Source organism: Xenopus laevis, chromosome 1L (genome assembly GCF_017654675.1).
Source record: "Xenopus laevis strain J_2021 chromosome 1L, Xenopus_laevis_v10.1, whole genome shotgun sequence".
NCBI lineage: Eukaryota > Metazoa > Chordata > Amphibia > Anura > Pipidae > Xenopus > Xenopus laevis.
This window is the reverse complement of record NC_054371.1, coordinates 202,303,848-202,328,754: the sequence shown is the minus strand read 5'-3', so window position 1 is coordinate 202,328,754 and position 24,907 is coordinate 202,303,848. Positions and strand designations below refer to the sequence as shown.

Sequence of the window (24,907 nt, the reverse complement as noted above, 5' to 3'; positions counted from 1 at the left end):
ATCATAGGAATGAGTCCATATTTAGAAGGTGCTAGTTTCCACTAAAAGCCCCCCCAAAGCCACTCACAGCCCCGCAAACCTTCATTACCCCGACCCTCTGACACAGCTAATTGATCTTCCGCATTAGCCTTCTATAGGCTAATTACAAATGAAAACAGAACTACAGCCTGCGGAACACAGTGTCAGAGGGTCGGGTTAATGAAGGTTTGTAGGGCTGGGTTGACTTTGGGGGGCTTTTAGCGGAAACTATTTGTCGAACAGCACCTCCTAGATATAGGAACATGTCGGTATTGCTTTAAGACGCACATTCATACTGTGAATTTCTATTCTTTCTGTTAACAGTTTCCTGCTTCAATTGCTTCACCTCCCTTTTTAGTGTCTAGTGCAAGTATGGGATCTGTTATCCAGAATGCTCGGGCAGCACCGGATTTGCTGGGTGGGCGCACCTAGGAAGCGCAGTCCGCACTAACTCATGCAGGCGCAAAAGCGATGGCGTGTAAGAGCCGGAGCACTGGGGAGCACCACGTCCCCAGTGCTCCCCATAGATCGGCTGGGCGGCATGCTGCCCCGAAAAATGTGCCACCTATGTGGCCTCGCCACAAATCCGGACCTGTGCTCGGGACCTGGGGTTTTCCAGGTAAATGATCTCTGAGTAATTTGGATCTTCATACCTTAAGTCTACTAGAAAATCATGTAAACATTAAATAAACCCAATAGGCTGGTTTTGCTTCCAATTAGAATTAATTATATTTATATTTGGATCAAGTACAAGATACTGTTTTATTATTACAGAGAACAATTAAATAATTTTTAAATATATAAATAGATAATCTTTTGGGGAGTATTTGGCGAAATTCATAAAGTATCAATTCATCACATACCTAGATTATATATCATTCACATTAGTCCCTTCCTCAGTGGAGCTTGCAATCTAGGGGAGCTCTGTGAGATTAGTAATGACTGGTAATGAGATCCCGTGTCTATGAATTTTTGCTATAAAATCAACAGTACTTATATCCGTGAGTGCCGGCAATTTCTACAACTATTGAGATATGTTTTGGGAGACAAACCCGGGATTTTGCATTAACGCCAACAGTTAACCTCTGAATCAAAAAACTTAACTCGCCAACTTATGAAAAAAGAAAAAACAGTGGGTTTAAATAATTGGTGCAAGAGATTCATGGATGAATATTGGGACACTGAGACCAGCAGGCCCACACACATACAGGATAGTCTGTTTGACACGTATGATCCTCCATTAGAAATGTTTTTTATTTTTTCTCTTAGCCCCTGTAATGAATCTAAACAATAATCATTCAGGGTGGGGAACCGCACCCTGAACATCTGGGATCTATTGATTTAACGGCTGCTCCTTACTAAGCAGAAACATACCGCAACAATTCAATTTATTTTGGATATTAGGAAATATGCAAAAAGCATTTGTTGTCATTCCAGTGTTATTAGCCTTCCTTAGCTTCATGTTTAGGTGTATTTGTCAACTATTATTTTGTAATTCCCAATTTTCCATTCTGTATAAGTTCAGTGTAAACATTTAGGTTTTTGAATGATCATTTTATTCATAATTTGGAAATAATTAAATTTTTCACATCATTGCCTGGACAAGTACAGATGATTGTTTTTTGGCGGTTTTTATACCTGTACAGCAGCAATAAAGCACTGCATGAATAAGTCCCATCACTAAAATAACATGGAAGCAGAACAGTAAGCTCATTAAACTGCTAATCCATGGGCTGTACTGAAGCATGGGCTATACTGAAGCATGGATTTTTGTCTATGTGCAATTATATATGCTGTACATTCTCCCTTATATAATAGCCATGTATAGTTGCTGTGTTACTGTCCCATTGACATTGAAGTCATATCATTTTATGGCACTTAATGTGCTTAAGTCAGGTTTTCAGGATTCCTAAAAATTTTATGCAAAATACCCTGAGTATATCAACATGATGAGATGGTTATATACTATAAAATCCACTCATTTCACAAGGTCACCAAATGAACAAATTTTCCCCCCAATATACTGTACCCACCTAAGATGGACGGCATTGGTCTTAAGCTTATTATTGGCCCAGGAGGCAAACAATCAGAATACAAGCCATCAGAGTGAGGAACCACATCAACTAGACCAGTGATCCCCAACCAGTAGCTTGTGAGCAACATATTGCTCTTCAACCCCTTGGATATTTCTCCCAGTGACCTCAAAGTAGGGGCTTATTTTTGAATTTCAGGCTTGGAGGCAAGTTTTGGCTGCATAAAAACCAGATGCACTGCCAAACAGAGCCTAAATGTAGTCTGACAATCCACATAGAGGCTACTAAATGGCCAATCATACCACTTATTTGGCACCTAAATAACATTCTCCATGTTAGTGTTGCTCCCCAACTCCTTTTACTTCTGAATGTTGCTCACGGGTTCTAAAGGTTGGGGATCCCTGAACTAGACAATGCAGTTCTCGATCCAACAGGAAAACCAAACTGATTTTCAGCCAGATAATGGTAGAATGGGCCCATCAGAGGGCCCCATACACAGGCCGATAAGCTGCTGAAATGGTCTAAAGTGTCCGAATCGGCAGCCTAAATCTGTGTTTGTCCACCTTTACTCCTGAATTGGGCTTAGTCTCGGCAAGCCAGTGAGTGTTCATGGTTAAGGCAAGTAATATATAAAAAAAATGAGTTAGAACCTAAAAATAAAAGACTATTCAGCTAAATATATTGAGTAGTTATGTATGGTTGTTCATGTGTTTATATTCAGTAGTCAAGGTAATTAAAGGACAAGCCAAAAAGGCTACAGTTACCTTCATTTCCAAAAGGTGTTAAGGAAAGCAGTTCTTGCAGAACGGAACTCCTGATGTAATGTGCGTTGTTGCCAAACCATAGACTGTGTCTGTAATAAGTCAGCAACTGTACATTTCCCCTACCTGTAATAACACACTGCTGTCCTTAGTGCACTCAAATTTCTTTTCAGTAACTAATCCGAAGTCTGCAACAAGCCCGTTTTACTTTGGTACCAATAAACCTGACCCACATACTTGATTGCATTGGGATGATATGAGTTTACTTTGCTGGGGCCTAGGATATTTTTTTATGGGAGTAAACTAATTGTTGCAAAGCTCACTGGAGTGTTTTCCTTCTGTGAACTGATGTATGTAGTAGGGATGCACGAAATCCAGGGCTGTATTTAGGTCTGATGCTGCCCTAGGCACTGAACCTAAACACGCCCCTTACGTTACGCGCGTGACGTCAATGGGTCGGGTGCGGGGCGTCTGCATGTTGTGCACATGACGTCACACGCAGCATGACTGAAATGATAGCAATTAAATATCTGCATATTCCCGGTCATTGACTCTTCTAGAGGGCCACCAGCATGAGAACCATCCTGTTATAATCTATCATCATGTGACAGCTTTTCCTTAGCAATAGCATTGCCTTTGAAAATTGATGTGAGGGGGGCACTGATCTCTGGCCACCAGGGGCTATGATGCTACAAAAGAGACATGCCATAGAAGCACCTGGTTTATAGCAGCATGTATTTATTGTGATCCTGCTAGGAAGTGATTCCTAACCAGTGGCTCATGAGCAACATGTTGCTCTCCAACCCCTTGGATGTTGCTCCCAGTGACCTCAAAGCAGGTGCCTTTTTTTGAATTCCAGGCTTGGAGGCAAGTTTTGGTTGTATAAAACCAGATGTACTGCCAAACAGAGCCTTCTGTAGGCTGCCAGTTTGCATAGCCAATCATGGCCCTTATTTGGCATCCCTAGGAACTTTTTCACGCTCGTGTTGCTCCTCAACTCTGTTTACATATGAATGTGACTCATGGGTTAAAAAGGTTTGGAACCCCTGTGCTCGGGCATAAGTAGTGAGGTCATAAAAACATGTATATTTGTTAAGTTAAACATGACTACCCAGAAGATTACCCAGAAGTCATGCAAAAAATATTCTAAAATAATGTAACTTTGGCACAGCAAGGTTTCTCCAGCATAACTTCTACTTGCCCGATTTTACATGGCTAAAGCAAATTTATTTTCGTATGTCATTTCTTTTACGCAAGTTTTTTCATATTTGCCTCTCCTCACCAAATGTCCTATTTTTCATAACCCATAATTCTGTGGATTCTTTTTGCTTGTATCCAGTTACCATCCACCGCTACTACAACAGATTTTTCCACGACTACATGTTCTCTGCTATTGAGACATCACAGTTTAGGAATCTCTGTGCCTGATTTTCCAGATGTTTTTCCATTTAGCGCAACAATTTTGTTGAGGCTCCGGTTTATTTAAACTTGATTTATTAAAAAAAAAAATCTTGCATTTCAGTTTTTTATGAAGTGATCTTTTTCCTATTTCTAAATATTAGTGTGGGCTTTCTTCATTGTGAAGAACTGGTAAAGAACATGATGCTGTAATACAGAGATTTCTAGAGAGGATGTAGAGTATACAAGAGTAAAATTCTGAACACATTCTCTGTACATCAGCACAACATTATTTACCAGGTTGTACAGACTTGGAAAACAAATATTCTATCATAAGTCTGCTCATATGTTTTTAATGAAACGTATAGACAAATTGGTGTTTATAAGATTTTGATTAAAAATGAATTCTTAGTAAAATGCAAGACTTCTGTCATGTGCTTTTTTAATGTTGACATTACTAATCTTTGACTGTTGGACCCAACGAACACCCCCAGTATTTGTTACTCAGCGCAGTCTTAACAAATGGAACAAATGTGTTTTTATGTTTTTTTTATTTTGTATTCCAACATTTCCATCACCTTTTGGTTCCAGTTTTTGCTTCTTTTGAGCTTGTAATCAAATTAAGGTATAGGATCTATTATCCAGAATGCCTGGGACCTGGGGTTTGCCAGATCTTTCTTTAGTTTGGATCTCCATACCTTAACTCTACCAAAAACAGTTTTAACTGAAATGAACCCAATAGGATTGTTTTGCCACCAATATGGATTCATGCATCTTAGTTACCATCAAGTACAAGTTCCTGCGAGAATGCGAGAAAGGAAATCATTTTTATAATTCAGAATTATCAGTAGTGGGCTTTGTGGACGATGCCTTGTAATTTGGAGCTTTTTGGATAATGGGTTTCCTGAAAGGGATACACATATAGTGGTTTAAAGGGGTTAACTTTTAGTATGATGTAGAGAGTGCTATTCTGAGACAATTTGTAATTGGTCTTCGTTAGTTTGACACCTTCAAATGCACCGAATCCACTATTTTGGATTCGGCAGAACCCCCGAATCCTTCGCTAAAGATTTGGCCGAATACCGAACCAAATCCAAACCCTAATTTGCATATGCAAATTAATGGTGGGAAGGGGAAAAAATTTACTTCCTTGTTTTCTGACAAAAAGTCACACAATTGTCCTCCCTGCCCCTAATTTGCATGTGCAAATTAGGATTCGGTTCGGCTGGGCAGAAGGATCCGGCCGAATCCAAATCCTGCTGATAATGGCTGAATCCTGAACCGAATCCTGGATTCGGTGCGTCCCTACTTTTAGTATGATGTAGCGAATGCTATTCTGAGAAAGTTCACAACTGGTCTTCATTTTTTTTTATTTGGGATTTTATTGCTAAATTATTAATTATTATTTAGCTTTTTGTTCAGTAACTCTACACTTTGTAATTTCGGCAACTATCTGGCTGCTGGAGTCCGATTTAACCTAGCAACCAGGCAGTGGTTTGAAAGAGAGACAGGAATATGAGTAGAGGAGGGCCTAAATAAAAAGATAAGTGATTCAAAGTTAAAATAACACTAAGGGGCTGATTCACTAAATTCGAGTGAAGGATTCGAAGTAAAAAAACTTCGAATTTCGAAGGTTTTTTTGGGCTACTTCGACCATCGAATGGGCTACTTCGACCTTCGACTACGACTTCGAATCGAAGGATTCGAAGTAAAAATCGTTCGACTATTCGACCATTCGATAGTTGAAGTACTGTCTCTTTAAAAAAAACTTCGACCCCCTAGTTCGCCATCTAAAAGCTACCGAAGTCAATGTTAGCCTATGGGGAAGGTCCCCATAGGCTTGCCTAAGTTTTTTTGATCGAAGGATATTCCTTCGATCGTTGGATTAAAATCCTTCGAATCGTTCGATTCGAAGGATTTAATCGTTCGATCAAAGGAATAATCCTTCGATCGTTCGATCAAATTTTCTGCGCTAAATCCTTCGACTTCGAAGTCGAAGGATTTCAATTCCTAGTTGAATATCGAGGGTTAATTAACCCTCGATATTCGACCCATAGTGAATCAGCCCCTAATAGTTTAGCCTCACAGAACAATAGTTTTTTTGTTGCAGTGCTCCCTATTTAAAAGCTGGAAAGAGAAAATAATTTTAAAAAACTATTAAAAAATGAAGACCGATTAAAAAGTTGCTAAACTACATACTTAAAGGAAACTTAAGATGAACCACCCCTTTAGGGTAATGGCCGACTAGGAGTTTTTTCCTTCATAAATTGGTGCTACTGCGGAGGATAAATCTCCCGAAAATGTTTCTGTATCGTAGGTGGTGATAGCTACAGGGTTGGCACAGTGACCTGTATCAATAGACACAAGGTACTAACACCCAGACATCGTTTTGATGCCAAGCACAGAAATGCCAAAATCCCAACTTAATTTTCGACAAAAAGTACATCTCCCCTTATAGCTGCCGTTACACTGGTGTTAAGTGAAAATACACTGCATTGTGGGTAAAAACATGACGGCTTGCATCCAAAATGCTCTGAAATGTCATCAACTGGCCTTTGTTTACCTGAATATGTTTAAATATTGATAAACTTGGATAAATGTACACACAATAACATAGGAGACAAGAGAAAAAACACACACAAATCTAAACTACACAAACGTGGCAGGAATTTATGGCCCTAAGAAAGGCCGTTAGGGAAAGATAGAAAGCCTTTATATTGTTATGTTGAACAAACTTAGCATTTAGCTGAGAAGTTAGAAAGGGCAAGGACTACGCTACATTAATTTCCCTTCCAAGGGCACTTCATTACTGCATTCTCAGGTGAGCGCTTGAACTCGGTTACTCTGAAAGTCACATTTTACGAGACAGAAAAGATATTATTTCTTTTATTAAAGAAGTATTGTCCTCGTATTAAGTAACTTATTTGATTTTTCATTTTGTCCACAGACATCTCCCACGGAACGGACTTAATGTTTCCATTATCTGTGTGCAGTATGGGATAGCTTTTAATAATGTGCATTCTGGGGGAAATCTCCTTTTTTGTGCTGAACATTAATTTGTAGCATGGCTGTAATAGTGACACACAGCTCGGGGCCCTATTCTGAAGTCTTTGGAATATTTATTAGGTATTAACCCTCACAGGGCTTGTTATTTGTAGGGATCATCCTAATCTATAATTCAATTTTTTTTTGGTGAGCACAGGTATGTGATCCATTATCCATAAACCCGAAAAGCTCTGAATTATGGGAAGGCTGTCTCTCATAGGGGCAAATTCACTAAGCGCCAAAGTGCCTAACGCTAGCGTCAATTCGCTAGCGTTGGGCATTTTCGTTACTTCGCAAATTCACTAACGAACGCTGGCGTAAATTCGCTAGTGTTACTTCGCACCCTTACACCTGGCGAATTTTCGCTATGGACGTAACTACGCAAATTCACTAACGCGCGCAGTTTACTGAACGCTACCTTTTACGCTAGACTTCCTTCGCCACCTCGGACCAGGCAAAGCGCAATAGAGTAGATAGGGATTGCTTCAAAAAAAGTTCACATTTTTTCTAAGTCCCAAAAAACGCTGGCGTTTTTTCTATATTATAGATGATAGGCTGAAAAAGATCGAAAAAATTTTTGGGGCTCCCCTCCTTCCCCCCTACATTTCCTAACTCATGGCAACTTACCTATACAGTGGGCACATGTGTAGGGCAAAAAAAAATTTTTATTTGATGTGTTGAAGGTTTCCCAGGCATTTGTAGTGATTCTACGTATTCCTCCATTGAAATTTGAATTTGGCGCCATATGCAAATTAACCATCGCAAGCGTAACTTCGCTTCGCTTAGCGAATCAACGCTAGCGCAACTTCGCAACCTTACGCTACCCTTGTGCGCAACTTCGGATTTTAGTGAATTTGCGGAGCGCTGGCAAAACTGTGCCTGGCGAAGTGCGGCGAAGTTACGACTGGCGCAACTACGGATCTTAGTGAATTTGCCCCATAGACTCCATTTTAATCAGATAATTTTAAAAGTGATTTATTTTTTATTTGCAATAATAAAACAGTACCTTGTACTTGATCCAAACTAAGATATAATTAATCTTTATTGGAGGCAAAACCAGTCTATTGGGTTTATTTAATGTTTACATGATTTTCTAGTAGACTTAAGGTATGAAAATCCAAATTATAGTAGGATCCGTTATCCAGAAAATCCCAATATAACAGGTTCCATACCTGTATTGTATATGGAGATCAGCTGTAGACACAAATGTCACATGAATTTTAGAGGTGGCGTTTCAGCTGAACATTTAGGGGCCTCTTTATCAATTTTCGAGGTTGAGGGAAATAAAACAGAGAACACGAAACTTGTGCAACTTTAATAAAAAAAAATTTTTTATTTTTTTACCAGTAAGAATCACATTGTTCCATTTGTTTTAATAAGGCTAAAAACCATGAACATTTTAATGAACTGGGAAAATAAATAAAGTTGTTAGAGACTAGTCCATTGACTTCTATAGAAGCTCAACAACTTTTACTCGCTGAGTATTTTTTGGTGACTTTTTGCAGATCTTTAAAAAACACAGACTATTCAGACTGACTGTTCCAAAGTATATTGACATGCATAAAATATCTAACCCATCTAACTTTGGGTTTATTCAGTGCTGTCCAACCGTTGAGCAGGGCCAGATTTATTCGTAGGATGCCCCTAGGCTGAAACCACTAGTTGCCCCCCTACTGCCTCCCCCTTCATATGTGTGCATGCATGAGCAAGTCTTATTGTGTTGGGTCCGGAGAATGGGGATTGGTGGAAATTTAAAGAGCTAGCATATCTTCTGCATGCCCCCAGTTTTTCCGAACCCATTGCAATGTGACTGGGCTGCATGACTCCCCTAATTGTGCTGCCCTAAGCCCGAGCCTTTAGTGACCTTTACACAAATCTGGGCCTGCCTTTGAGATGACCAGTTTTCCAGCTATTAGATTGTATTGAAAGCACTTTGGCCAGACCCCTCCTAGAAATCTGGATATTCTGTCAAATGTTAAGGAAGGCTGGAGTATACTGCCATAGATTGTCACTCTTGATTGGGCTTTGTTGATCTGAAAAGCTATAGTTTGTCTCGGTCTGGGCATAATTTTGTCATACAAACAGACCTCGAGCAGGAGGATATTAAAATAACTTGAGGGGCCACATCTGGCCTGCAGACTTCTGGCTGGACAACTCTAGACTAGTTTGGGAAACACTAAAATATAATCTGAAACCAGGAGAGGCTGATTTTTAAATTCACCTAATCAGATCCCTTTATAGAAGTGGTATAGGGTCATTCTTACTGCTAACCCCATGAAAAGGATTTAATGACATGGTGCTGCCAAGGAAAGCATGTTATTGGTTTGTGTGCATTCATTTATATGGTAGCTTTGCCACATTAGAAACCTTCAAAGCCAAACAAACTGTAAGCTTGATAATTGCAACCTTCAATCTGAAAATGAGCAATCTGCTGTTTCTTAACAATAACCTTAGCAGACGGGGCCCCAAAGGTGTCTCATGGTGTAGTGGTGCCTTGGCTATTGCATTGAAAGCCTATATAGATACACGTGTATGTATAAATTCACAGTTGTTTAGCTGGACTTGTTCTGCGTCATACAATAAGTAAGTGTGTTTTATTATCACTGGAAGAGATGTTGTTTGGATCTGAATACAACAATGAGCTCATTTAATGATGAGAAAAGCTTACAGTTGGAAGTGCAACACTGGGAAGGAAATCTGTATTTCTCTCCGTTTATAGGCAGACCTTTTATATGTCAGGTGCAGAGGGAAGTCACCCGGGGCCTCTGACAATATCCATGTGCTGCAGGGAAAAGGCTGGGAATCAAGGTGCCAAGTTGGGATAAAGTAATATGAAGCCCTGGAGGAGCATCGGTTAATGATGTTATTGCTTTAAACTCTCAGTCACCCTTGTGAGATAGCTATTAGGGCACTGATTCTAAAAGTTTATATCAACCTTTCCCTGACCCCCAACCAAACAAAGTATTCACTCATTCCTGCTCTCACGAGTGACCCTTTTGAGAAGGCATTAAATGTGCCCCTCTATCCCTTGTTTAACCTCTTGAAGAATCAACGACTGCCTAAATTGTAAGCTCCTTTGAACTATCCCTCTGTCTCTTTAACTATACGAAGATACAGAAATTGCTTGGATTTTGAAATAATCATATGCTGTATATAGTTTTGATTGTATTTAAAGAAATCAGTTATTTTTTTAGGACCAATACAATATTGTTTGTATCTACTATGAAACACTTTTTGAATCACTAATCTCTACTCTTTTGGTGTGCTACAGCACTTTCAATATAATATTGCATACATTTCAATGCAATATGCCCTTAACGGGCATAATGTACATAGCACACTTTTGGTTCTTTATGGTAGAGTCCTGCAGCGTGTCGGGTACCCGCTGGTTACCCGCAAAAAAAGCGGGTACCTTGCGGAATGAGGGTAGACTTTTCAGGTGTGGGTATAGATGCGGGGTAGCGGGTCTGAGGGTCGGGTCTCTTTTTGCTGTAGCTCTCTCCCAGCAGCTCGCTTCTGTCCCTCTCAGCTATTGGCACTTTTGATGATGTCACTTCCACTTTGCAGCAATATCACTTCCAGTTTGCAACATCACTCCGGTTTGATGGTAGTTGGTGGGTTGCGGGTCAGGTTGTGGATAAGGCAGTTGCGGGTCCAGGTCAGGTAGTGGATCAAAGTGGGTAAATAGGCAGGTTGCGGTTTGAGTTGTGGGCTGCGGGTTGAGGGTTCAGGTCCAGGTCTTAGAAATTGGTTCCGCGCAGGACTCTATACTTTATGGGTATTGCATGTGGTTGCATTGGACACACACTACTTGCCATTTCAGAAACTGAAATGTTGTGCCCATTTATCCCTATATCTCCTAAGCAGTACACTACACTTTCCTGTCATAGTGTAGCAGGAGAACGTCTGCACTTTATAAGCCAGTTCAGACTCCAACACAAGTGGCGCCACTGCAGTTTCTCTCTTTCTGCAAAGTATCCCAAATTCTCTACTACAGGCACAACAATTCTGACTCTCTAAGGTCAGTTTCCATCATAGGCAATTTACCTACAGTATGAAAGTGCAGGAGGAAACTGGAGAATTCATAGAAAACACGTGCAAACATTAAATAAAATGGCATGGAGGTTGCCTGGGTGGTAATTTAATCGATTGTCCCAGTACTGAAAAATATGAGTGTTAGTCACTCTATTGCCCATGCGTGTGCTTATTCATGTGAAGTTTTTTCCTGGACTTAAAATATTCTGTGCATCATGTATATTTGCTGCATCTCTGGAAGGTTTGATCTAGTGAAATGGCTTTACTTCAAGATGGGTGTTGGGGTTTAAATGTGAGGTTGAAACTGTCTTGGTGGCATCTCAATCTCTGCCACAATAAATATTGAAATGATGTTACTTGGAAGCCAAGAATTTTCACACTGCTTCAAATGCCATATTTTAGGAATAGTTTGCAAGTGCCACCATTTATATGCAACAGTTACGACACGATCTTCTACTTCAAAGACAATAGTTTCCACCACAAAGCTACTAGTTTAGCGTGACCACAAGGTCATTCCTTTGGCTGAGTTTCCAAGTGACCACATGCTGGACCCACCCAAGATTACAATTTTAACCCAAGTGTATTTGTCTTTTGAGTTTTTTTGAGACAGTGGACATATTAAACTTGTAACTTCACAAAATTGCAGATTACTTTCAACAGTGCAAACGCATAAATACTCCCAATTTTACAACACAATAACGAGGGGAAATATGTTTTTGCGTCGGTAATCAGAGTCATTTCACTGAGCAGAGAGTAACGAGCAAAGCTTCATCAATCCCTCAGAAGCAGTATCCAATTCCCTCTTAAAAGATGAAGGTCACTGCTATCCCTCATTTTTTATTTATTTCTATAAAGTTATGGGCAGTCACAGAGCTCTGCATAAAATTCATTATAACCATAAAGTTTCAAAAGGTCACAAAATGTCTCTACAGTTAGATCACCAAAAAAAAAATCTTATTTGCTCAATAATTCATTACCTCGCTCAAAATGTAGATGGTTAGCAATAGATATTGGCGTAATTCTAGAACCGTTCACGTATTATCATAAAAAATTGGTAGGATGAAAGATAAATGCTGTGGGTAGCGTGCGTGACCAACTCATGAAATGACCCTTTCCGGGAAAATTTGTTACGGATTTCTTTGCTGAGGGTCTCAGCAATACGATATAGGTTAAATAGTATAATGTACTATTTCCAGTATAACACATGATACTTGCCTAGTTGAAAAAATACAATAATAAAAATGTAGGACTATTTTAAAATGGACTTGTAGTATCTTTGTACGCCAGCAGTTTTTAGCCAAGTCTTAACCATGTTGTGGAACTTCATGAAGTTTATTTGACATGAGCTCTGTGGATTCTGAACTCACAAAGAGTCAGAACCCGAACAAAGAAATCACAGAGTTTTTATCAACTTGGGAACGTATGACAAAAGAACTTACGGGCATAAAAGGGAGATATCGCTTCACAGAACAGATAACAAAGAACCAATGAGATGGTTCTTCCTCAAAGTCAAGGTGATAATGACCAAGCTAGCTTGAGAAAAAAATCCATCCAAGTCAGGGGGGCTCCCAGGGGAATCTGCATACACAGAATTTTATTCTTTTTCACTCTCTATCTATTTTCTGCAAACATGGCTTTTATAAAAAAAAAAATAGATTGTCTTATGGAAAAAATGCAAAACAACAAGAATGCAACATGCTAGGAGTCATTTGCAGTGAGTATTGTGCAGGTTTGAACACATTCACCATGTTTTTTGCCACAATGCAATTTTCCCCCCAAGAATTCCAGTGTTGTTGCGGCAGCAAGGGGGAGTTCAGTTGTGCGCACACTTTTCACATTTTTGCTGGCATAATTTCCGGTGATCGTTGCAAGTGTACTGAGCCTTGTGACTATGAGATGACCCTGGAGCTACCAACTTGTCCAGAGCTGGCAGTAACTTTTTGGTTTTACTCCATCAATAGGTGCAACTGTGCTCAATTTGGAATGGGTGACTTTTCGGAAGAGCAAAGAGCGCATTTTGACACAAGTCCCTTTAATTAATGGGGTTTAATGCGCAACTGACTGCAGGAAAATTTGCAGCTGCTCTTGCAGTCATAAATGACCCCCATTTTTCTTTTAAAGGGCTATTACACAATGGTGTTTTTTGTGCGTCTAAAAAATCATGCTGAGAGTGTTAAACATTTATCTATTGTGTTTATACACATTCTTTTTTTCTTTAATCACAATTATAAAAGGTATGGGGTCCATTATCTGGAAACCCATTATCTAGAAAGCTCCGAACTATGGAAAGGCCATCTCACATAGACCCCATTTTATCCAAAAAAAATCCAAATTTTTAAAAATTATTTTCTTTTTCTCTATAATAATAAAACAGTAGCTGGGACTTGATCCAAACTAAGAAATAATTAATCCTTAATGGAAGGAAAACCAGCTTGTTGGGGTTATTTAATGTTTACATGATTTTCTAGTAGACATGGTATGACAAGGTATGAAGGTCCAAATTATGGAAAGATCCGTTATTTGGCAAACCCCAGGTCCCGAGCATTCTGGATAACAGGCCCCATACTTGTATGTTTTTGTGAGTTCACTGTCTTTTGATTGAATTAGGAACACAAGTTGAAAGCATTCAAATTCAGCATGTTGCATTTATAAAAAACCGCCAGGTAGCGCAGCTTTGCTAAAACACCTATTTCAATGCTGATGGGTACAACCAGGTATAATAAGATTAAATATTAGCTAGTGTATTTTGGTGCTCTCAGATCTGCGTCACAAAGTAAAGTCTGTTCAGCTTAGTTTGTTAGGTTTCAAATAATTTGCTGTTCATTTTAGTAAATGACCTTTTCTTCTTCCACTCACTGGCCATCTGGCAACCATTTTGGGATTAGCTTTTGGGTATGACTTGCTTTTTAAATTAAGTACACATCCATAACCATATCCATACAAACTCTAAAAGCCTGTCAATCTTCTCCCAGCGCTCAGACCACAAAAGAAAGGCATCCACACGCCCAGAACACTTCTTGGCTGGGCTCATTTTCATGGTCATTAAATAACATGTTGGCTGAAGAAAAGCAGACTGATTTATCTCTTGCCACAGTAAATAAAGAGCACAAAGGTGCCCATTTGGGCCATTTTTCATCATGTTAATGACCAACTGGTGGGTGTATATTCTATGTTTGAAACATTTTGTCCGATGAGCATCAGTTTTTTAAAGACACTTAAAAGGGAACTATCACGAAAATGTAATACGCTTCAGCATACTGAAATAAGATGTTTTCTAAATATAATCAATTAAATATTCTCTACTGTTTCTGAAATAATCAAGTTTATCTTCACTGTTCCTCTCTCAGCATCTGTTTCACTTTATTGTGAAACTGTAGCAGTTGGGTGTCAGATATTCATTGACAGTTAGATCCAATATATCATATAGGGGGGCTCCTTTTGCCTAGAAGATGTATTAGAGCTCACTCTATTAAAATCACCAGACATCAAGTTATTTTGTACGGTACAGAATTCTTAATTGATTGTATATAGAAAGTTTCTTATTTCAGTATGATGAAGCTTATATTAAATTTTCATTTTTGTGATAGTTCCCCTTTAAAGGGAAACTATAGTGAAAATGAAAATTTAATATAAGCTTTAAAGGGGAACTATAGTGATTTAATATAAGCTTCACAGAGTGACGTCAGAGATCTCCACAGTCCGCTATAGTGAAATTCTGCCACTTTCCATTCATTTCTATGGGATTTTTAAAAGAGTTTTTAACATTGTGTGAAAGTGGAAATTCACCCGTTGATAATAATGCCTTTCAAAATGCCATAGAAATGAATGGAGAGTGGCAGAATTTCACTCTAGCGGACTGTGGAGATCTCTGACTTCACTCTTTGATAAATATGCCCCATAGACATTATCTGCTTCTTTCAGTCTAAAAAAATACACAGTCTAAGAGCAGTGGAGCCAACTCTCCGTCCAAGGTGGCCATACACGGAGAGATCCGCTCGTTTGGCAATGTCGCTAAACAAACGGATCTCTCCCCGTTAATATATGGGGCTGATCCAATCGTGGGCCCTAGGGCCCAACGATCGGATCCTAACGATGGCTAACGGGCAGTGGGATCGCGAAACCGCATTAACGAACAGATGCGGCCGCGATCCGACGGGATTTTTAGCCCCGTCCAATCGACATCTGTCCGACGTCCGGCCAGATATCGATCGGGAAGCCCGTCTGAGGGCCCCATACACTCGGCCTGTCGGCAGCTTTTATCGGCCCGTGTATGGCCACCTTTAGCCTATAGTCTTGTGATACAGATCTCAGGTTGGCCTTCACAGCTGCCAAATGCTGTTCCTGATACAACTGACAGTATAAGGGCAATTATATAGCACAAATCCATATATCCATTATAACATTATCTTTAAACAATGTTTATAATTTTGCCATAAAAGTATTTGCCCAATGCTTTTACATTACCTAACTGACTCCCTGTGAGGGGGCTGCCATATTTGTGCAGCAGGAGTCTGTTAACATTAGAAACTTTAACCGACAGGCCAAGATGGGACAGTCAGGTTGACAAAACAGTCAGGTTTAGGAACTTCAAGTAATAATTACTTACAAAAGCAGAACTATCAGCAAAAAACGATCAAAATGACCTATAGGTAACTTTTCATATAAATTAATATTTTGAAAAAAAGATTTTTAGTGTCAGTATCACTGGGAAGGGAAGATGACTTGTATGGGTTGTAGAAACAACGCTGGCTGTTTTCCTAATGTGATTTTTTTACATTAATAGCACCATGATGTTATAAGAAGTGACACGGACTGTGTGGGACAGCAATATATAATCGGAGGCACAGAATCAGCTGCAGTGCACAGTCTCAGTTTCTGCTTACTTGCACATGAAATACACACACACGGGTTATTTATTGTGTCACCTTTCTTTTGGGGGGTTAGAAGCACAGAGGTGGGTCAGCAGACCTTTTCTCCCTGCAGCAAACAAAAGACCTTTGTTCTACCATCAGGTTATGAAAGGTTCCTGCTTGATATGACTTAAGAGTTCAGTCATGTCTGAGATATGTATGACACCAAATAAAACAAAGGACACGTTTGTGTAACCTGCTTTTAAACTCTCGACAAATGACCTTTAAGGTTGTTATTGGGTAACCTGAGATTTATGTATTAGGCTGTGATTGTGTGATACAGCCGGCTTTCCCATTGCATTTCTATGATGTCTCTCTTAAGCTTCCCTTTCTGTATTAATCTCCATTAATACCCCTTCCCTTGTCTTCCATTCATTCCCATTTTGTAAAATGGAAGTAGGTAGTCTTAAGCCTATAGAGAGGCATGGATTTTGGAAAAGGGTTAATATCTGAGACAAATATTGCCGTGATTGTTAAAAATGAAAGAGAAATCAGGGTCATGTTTCCCGAGAAACAAACACCATCATCTACAGATAGGAGAAATTTCATTAAAGCCATTTTCAAGCTGTTTTTCCATAAATTAAATATATTTTATGTATAGGTATGGGACCAGAATGCTTGAGACCTGGAGTTTTCCGGATAATGGATCTTCCTATGATTTGGATCTCCATACCTTAAGTCTACTAGAAAATCATGTAAACATTAAATAAACCCAATAGGCTGGTTTTGCTTCCGATTAATTATATCTTAGTTGGGATCAAGTACAAGGTACTGTTTTATTATTACAGAGGATTAGGAAATCATTTTTAAATATTTGGATAAATTGGAGTTTATCGGAGACAGCCTTTCCATAATTCGGAGCTTTCTGGATTAAGATTTGCCGTATAATGGATCCAATTCCTGCATAGCATTAATGAGAGTCCACCAATTTATTTAGTTGCATAACCGTTGGCCAACCTTGCTTTAAAACAGGGTCCATTTAAGCTTTAAAGGGGCTGTGAGTTGTGCAATTATTAGCCAGACTCACAGCATCAGACTAGGGGGCCCAGGGCCCAACATGGCTGCCACCTCAATGGCTCCCAGATCTAAAATCTAATACTAATGTACAACCCAACTTTTCCTACAGGCTCTGTGGGACCCAACACCAGAGACCTAGGACCCAATCCTGCTGCTACTGAATGGCAAGATTCCCTGTTTAATGTGTCTATCCACGCTGCTATACGACATGGGAACTGGAAGTTGCTGACTGGAAATCCAGGTATGGAAATCCAAGGTTTAATGATCTTTGGAGAAAGTTTTTGCATAAAAGATACTGGCCAAATTGTGTCCCTGTTGTTATACCTGCCTGGGGCATTAACCAGTTAACTGTCAGAGCAGTTATAAGCACGGTCAACTTTACAGGGCATTATTTGGCACAAAGGAATATTCCTATGGTTGGTATATCAAACATTCAGATAACATACAAACACTGCCATATAAGAGTGGTAAAAAGCTGACTAAAAGGTTACTATTTAGTACGGCCTCATTACTAAAAAGACTGTTTAGCAGGGACCACTCAGGTGAGTCTCAGGGCTTCACATGATGTTTGTATCCCCTTTAGGGCCAGGGCACACAGGCAGATTCAGGGAGATTAGTTGCCCAGCGACAAATCTCCTCTTCTTCGGGGCGACTAATCTCCATGAACTGCTAAAATGTAAATCTCTGGCTTGGTGGCACTCGGAGCGATTTGTTTTCCGAAGTTGCCTAACTAGGAAACTTCAGGCAACTTTGGAAAACAAATCGCTCCGAGTGCCATCCCACCTGCGATTTACATTTTAGCTTTAGTCGCCCCGAAGAAGAGGAGATTTGTCGCTGGGCGCTGAACTAATCTCCCTGAATTTGCCTTTGTGTCCTGACCCTTAATGTGCAGGAAATTAGATAAGATAACATAATTTTCTCTCTTTTGCTAAACTGAAAAATCACAGACTATCAACGGTTAATAAATATGTCGGAAGATATAAGGGGCAGCATTGCCTTGTGCAACCTGTGTTCTTGTTCTGGATACTAGCACTAAAGTAGGTTAAAATGTTTTGCAAAGTGCACAGTTTTGTGGTATAGAAAGAAATGGCTGTGATTGTTCTTAATTTATTTATAATGTGAGTTTTATCTGTCGGTGGGCAGGGTGCAGTCACTGGTTTCCACCACCACCAAAAGACTCAGAAATTCCATCCCCCGATGGCTCCAGTAAAACGCTATGGCTCTTTGATATTGCGCAAGATCCAGAAGAAAGGTATGATTTGTCAGACAAGTATCCAGATGTGGTGAAGATGTTGCTTTCCCGTCTCCAGAACTATTATAACAATTCTGTGCCGATCGATTACCCAGACGACGATCCAAGGTGTGATCCTGGAGACAAAGGAGTGTGGGGACCGTGGGAATAGATAGAAAATATATATATAGATAGAATAGATATACCATGAAAGTATGTTTTCAATGTTCATGAAGACACTTCAGCCTACAGTGTCTGACAAGGCATGGTGTTCTTCACCCTAATGATTATGGAATCTTCACTCATTGCACCCCACAGCAGATCTTTTATAGTCACTCAGGCTAGAATCAGTTGAATTTAGGTTGGTGATGACCTAGGTCCTTCCCAATTGAAAAGTACCTGACACCTCCCTCCACTGCCGGATTTAGCTGCAGGTATCCAGCAATGGGCTGAGGAGTTTGATACAATCACGTTCCAATTTTGAATGTACCTTTGGAATCAATCATACCTGGACCTTTGTTGTTAAAAGGCCACTAATACAAGTAGCACTATAGAAATAAAAAGCATACACACATACCTTCACCTTCATTCAGGTTATTTTCCCTTTGCATTTGTCTAATGGAAATATTGAGCTACTTAGTGTATGATTATTTCAAATGCACCAAATTAATACTTTTTTGGATTTGACCAAATACGTAATGCTCCATAAAAGATTCAACCAAATGCTGTTTCATCTTATGCTGTTTCGTACTATTGCATTATCTTGTGTGCCCAAAACACACCCTTCTCTATAAAGAGTGATCTGGAAAGCAATAAAGAGCAATAAAGAGCAGGAAGTAATAAATCCAAAGTAAAACAAGTGCAATGAGGTACATATCTGTGAATGCTGCAATGTGGCCTTTTGAATACTTTTTTTGTGATCCTGTACACAAGGCCTGTAGCCACAATATGGTTGATCAGACTTACAATAATGTCTTATGTTATTAAATGGAATCATAAAGGGAAATATGAAATTGCTCAATAATTGAAAATAAAATGTTGACTTTTTGGTAGTGAGTACTTGCCATTTCTTTGTGTTCCTTTACTGAGTCTGGCAATGTGTCCACCAATAATCCATGTATATAAAGCAACCCATGTGTCTGTATAGCAGTGAGAAAAGCCCACAGATTTATCATAATCCCATTTATATAATATACTTTCCACCCCTTCCGATATTAAAGAGTTCCCCTGCAGAATTTTGCTGCCATGACACATGGAGACATTCTATCTTTGTATTGCTTTCAGGATCAGCCCCAGTGGGTATGGATATTTGAAAGATATGGGTCTTATTTATCAAGCTACAACAGCATATATTTCCATGCACTTTGCTACTCACATATTTATTAAAGGGGTTGTTTAAATTAACTTTTAGTATGATGCAGAGAGTGATATTCTGAGACAATTTGCAATTGATTTGCATTTTTTATTATTTGTGTTTTTTGAGTTATTTAGCTTTTTATTCAGTAGCTCTTCAGTTTGCAATTTCAGCAATCTGGTTGCTAGGTAGGGTTGCCACATTTTCATGGCCCACGATCTGGGGAGAGGGTGGAAAGGTGATGTCACAGGGGTGGGTGGTGAGATTCAGGGCATGGCGAGAGTTGTCACAGAGCGGGCTATGATGTGGAGATCAGTGATTGGCTGATCATCATGTCAATCAAGGGGGATCCTGTCCGGTTTACCTTATTTCGAAAACTGGGCTGTCCGGGTCAAAACCAGACAGGTGACAACTAGGGTTGCCACCTTTTAAAATAATCTTGACCGGCAGGTGGAGGGGCGGGGTTAAAAGGGTGGGGCCATGACGCTAAAGAGGCGGGGCCGTGACACGCTATTGGCTGGCCGGGTTGTGCCGTCAAAGGGGGTGGAGCCAAACGCACACATTTGGCAAGAAGCCCAGAAAAAAAGGTGAGTTTGGAGCAGACTGGGGGCAGGCCACGGGCTTTTTTTTAGGTGTATTACAAATTTACCAGCAGCTACATTTTCGGTAAATTTGTAATACCGGCCCGGCCTTGGCTGGTGTTTTACCGGCTAGGTGGCAACACTAGTGACAACCCTATTGCTAGGGTACAAATTACTAAATAAGAGACTGGAATATGAATAGGAGAGGCCTGAATAGAAAGATGAGTAATAAACAATAGCAATAACAATAGATTTGTAGCCTTACAGAGCATTTGTGTTAGATGGGGTCTGTGACACCCATTGAAAGCTGGAAAGAATCAGAAGAAGAAGGCAAGCAATTGAAAAGAAAGAAAAAATGAAGACCAATTGAAAATGCATTAGCCTTGCTATAACATATTAGAGTTAACTTCAAAGTGAACCACCCCTTTAATGTATGAGCATGTGTAGCCATAAGCTGCGTATGTGTTTAACAGTATACCCAAATACTGCAGAACTAATGCTATATGTACGGGTGATATTATGCACATGTAAACTATACCTCAAGAGGCTGGGGCCCTTGTACTGTATGTACTGTACACTGTTCACTTTACCCACTCTGACTATTTATAAACCTCATGCACAATATTGACTAGTTTTGTAACTCGTAACCAAGTTCCCAATTCTCAACACATTCATAACTCCCACAGTGCAGTAAAATACTCCACACCAGTCTCAAGTACTCTCTCAAACTGGAGAGCTGGTCTCTTTCCCACCAGGCAGCAGAATGACATGGACCTCCTCTGATGAGATGTGAGTAATTGTGCCTTAGCCTGCGGGATGCTTTAAGTCTGCTATGAACTGTGAGACTGGATCGTCCCGTGCAACAGACTGTCCAATGGAACAAGTAAACATATATTTCAAATGACAGAGCTAAACTACTTTAGTGATTTAAACGGCTATTACATTCTGAGAAAGCCTATCATTTTTCCTGTTAACAAAAGTTTATTTCTCAGGATAATTCTACGGCCAGGCCTGCACTTTGTTATCGGAACAGTGAGGCTTTGTCTGGAAAGCATTTGGTGTGATGAAAGATAGAAGACAGTGGCCCAGCTGAGTTCAGCTTCGTAGTTGTGCAGAGCAATTTAAGTCAATGTGTAAAATCAAGAAAGAATGAAAACTTCATCAAAATATCATTCCATATTTGGTGCGGCACACATCTGCCATTCCATTTCCCTTTCCAGTGTCGGCACAATCATCTATTGTACTGTAAGTCTAAATTGCATTGTTGTGTGCGCCGTCGGATATAAACAGTCACACATGGATATAATAAATATTTTGCTGTTCTTTTTCCCTATGGATTACATGTTTTGCTGTCTCCATATTTTTTATGAATTTACCGGTAGTCTGTTCCCTGAATGGCAGATGCACTACTATGTTTTACATTAGTTTTTAGATTTAAGCTATTTTATATGTTGTTATTTAATTCTATTTTGCCCTAGAGAATTGGGAAAAAAACAATATTACTGACAATTGACTTTGTACTTTAGAAGGTAAGTGGCTCGGTGTATAAAATCTCACGTAACATTTGTTGCATCTTGATTACACCCCCAGGCAGATTGTTCAGATGCTATATGCTTGCCAGTATTATCATTTCCTTTTCTTGATTATTCTATTGAGGGCCTCTTTTATTCTCCTTTATTCTCTACACTGTCTGCCATTCATACCACTTCCTCATATGAAATTGTCTCCAGTTAATTCTTATTGTGGACATTGTCACCTGAAACCATGGTTGCTTGCAGTTTCCAGACAAAAGAGCCAACAAAGGTTAGGGGTAAAATGCTCCTCTCAATTCAAAATGTGTGAGAAGAAGCCTTCTGAAAATAGAAGGCAGTAACGTGCCTCATGGTACACGTATAGTATTGCCTTGTTACCAGAAATGAGAGACATTAACCTTCACCTAAGGAATTATGGGGGAAGACATGCAAATTACTCATTTGTATCCCTGAGGGCAACTATGCACCCAGAGCTGCTGGTTTAAAGGAACAATAACACCAAAAAAAATCTAAGTATTTTAAAGTAATTCAAATGCAATGTATTGTTGAACACCAAAAAGGTGTATTTGCTTAAAGGGATACTGTCATGGGAAAACATGTTTTTTTCCAAAACCCATCAGTTAATAGTGCTGCTCCAGCAGAATTCTGCACTGAAATCCATTTCTCAAAAAAACAGATTTTTTTATATTCAATTTTGAAATCTGACATGGGGCTAGACATATTGTCAGTTTCCCAGCTGCCCCAGTCATGTGACTTGTGCCTGCACTTTAGGATGGAACTACTTTCTGACAGGCTGTTATTTCTCCTACTTAATGTAACTGAATCAGTCTCAGTGGGACTTGGCTTTTACTATCGAGTGCTCTTCCAGCTCTATCTTGTGTTGAGCTGCAATCTGGTTACCTTCCCATTGTTCTTTTGTTTGGCTGCTGGGGGGGGAAGGGAGGGGGTGATATCACTCCAACTTGTTGTACAGCAGTAAAGTGATTGAAGATCAGAGCACAAGTCACATGACTGGGGGCAGCTGGGAAATTGACAAAATGTCTAGCCCCATGTCAGATTTTAAAATTAAATAATAAAATTTCAGTGCAGAATTCTGCTGGAGCAGCACAATTAACTGACATGTTTTCCCATGAATGTATGCCTTTAAGACATTATACTTTAGTTTATATAAACAAGCTGCTGTGTAGCCATGGGGGCAGCCATTCAAGCTGAAAAAGCCGTATGGAAATCCTTCGACTTCGAATATCGAAGTCGAAGGATTTACCGCAATTCGTTCGATCGAACGATCGAATGAAAAATCGTTCGATCGAACTATTAAATCCTTCGAATCATTCGATTCAAAGGATTTTAATCCATCGATCAAACAATTTTTCTTCGACCAAAAAAAGATAGCAAAGCCTATGGGGACCTTCCCCATAGCCTAACATTGACTTCGGTAGGTTTTAGGTGGCGAACTAGGGGTCGAAGTTTTTTTTTTTTAAAGAGACAGTACTTCGACTATGGAATGGTCGAATATTCAAACGATTTTTAGTTCGAATCGTTCAATTCGAAGTCGTAGTCGAAGTAGCCCATTCGATGGTCGAAGTAGCCAAAAAAAACATTCAAAATTCTACGTTTTTTTCCTCTATTCCTTCACTCGAGCTAAGTAAATGGGCCCTTTAGTTGTTTTCAGATCGATCACCAGAAATAACGACTTTTTCTGATTACTTTCTATTTTCTATATGTGACTGTTTTTCTAATATTGAAGGGTAAAGTGTCATTTTTCACCTTCTAAAGCAGCTCTGGGGAGGAGGGGTCGCCGACCCTATAAACTGTTCTCAACTGATACATTTCATTGATACATTTCTTATCTATGTCCCTGCTGAGCAGAATTTCTTGGTTTCATTACAGGCAGCTGTTAGAATTGATACAATAGTTGCTAATACTCCAGAGATGCTGCTGAGAAATGGATCAACTAAATGTTCCAAAATTGTAACAGCTCAGAATCTGCGCCTGAATTGCTGAGCTGCCAGACTCAAACACCAGAGACATTAAATTTTCAATTTAGATTTTGGAAAAACAGTAAAAAATAAATAATGGAAAGTAATTGAAAAAAGTCTTTATTTCTGGGAAACAATCTGAAAACAACTGAACTGAAAAAAGTGTTTGGAAGGTGAACATCCCCTTTAAAACATTTTCACATACTGTTCCTTTAATTGATACAGCCATATAATTCAAAGCCATCAATCCTTGTTCAATCCCATCAGTACAAGGTATTGGAGTGTGGCTTCTAAGGGGGTTGAACTTGGACAGCAACCAAATAACATCAAAGTTAGGGTAAGTAGGGGCAGATGGAGGTGAGAAAAACCATGTTCCACCTGAGGGCTTCAGGCTTAGTACAGCAGCTGAAAAAGAAAGATGTCTGACACAGGTAGAGTTGACAGTTTTCGGGGGGCGTGGTCCGTGCAAGGGGGTGTCGGTGACATTATTTGGTAAATCTTGGGAGACTCCTTATTTGGAAACCTGCCAGGCAGTTTGACCTGGGCAGCCCATACAAAACCTGAACTGATCAGGTCGAAACCAGCCAGGAGGCAACACTAAACATAAATCTGTACCCCCTGGGTTGGGAGGTGACTTTTTATAGGAATACTGACATATTATGATACGAAACAGGACCATGCTGTGACTACAAGGAGAAACACCCAATGTAGCAGAAGTATTACCCATATCTGTATGAGCTGTTTGGTTACAGAGTTCTCCCTTGGCTCCGCAGCTCTGTAGCAGAAGGGGGTTGATTGATTTTGCAGGTCATAAACTCTGCACTTCCAGTGACTGTAGCTCGGCCCTTCTGCTGGATTCTTTTTGTTGCCAGAAGCCTCTATTGAGTCATAATATTTAAAAACAATAATTTAGATAAACACTAACCATTTTTCTCTTTATAAAGCTCGCCTCTGCCAATTTCATAAACACTGAGGATTCTGAGCTAGTCATAACAGCTAAATAGGGTCAAGTT

At 39.7% G+C, this 24,907-nt stretch overlaps 1 protein-coding gene across 1 annotated transcript in view; it reads left to right on the top strand.

Moving 5' to 3' along the window:
- The window catches only part of arsb.L (arylsulfatase B L homeolog), an 86,367-nt gene extending 66,872 nt beyond the window's left edge, over positions 1-19,495 (top strand). The window contains exons 7-8 of the mRNA XM_018265492.2: positions 17,327-17,458; positions 18,361-19,495. Of these exons, the coding sequence (XP_018120981.1) occupies positions 17,327-17,458; positions 18,361-18,620 (392 nt within the window). The 3' untranslated portion in view covers positions 18,621-19,495. The remainder of the gene's footprint in view (positions 1-17,326; positions 17,459-18,360) is intronic.
- The last annotated feature ends 5,412 nt before the right edge of the window (positions 19,496-24,907 follow it).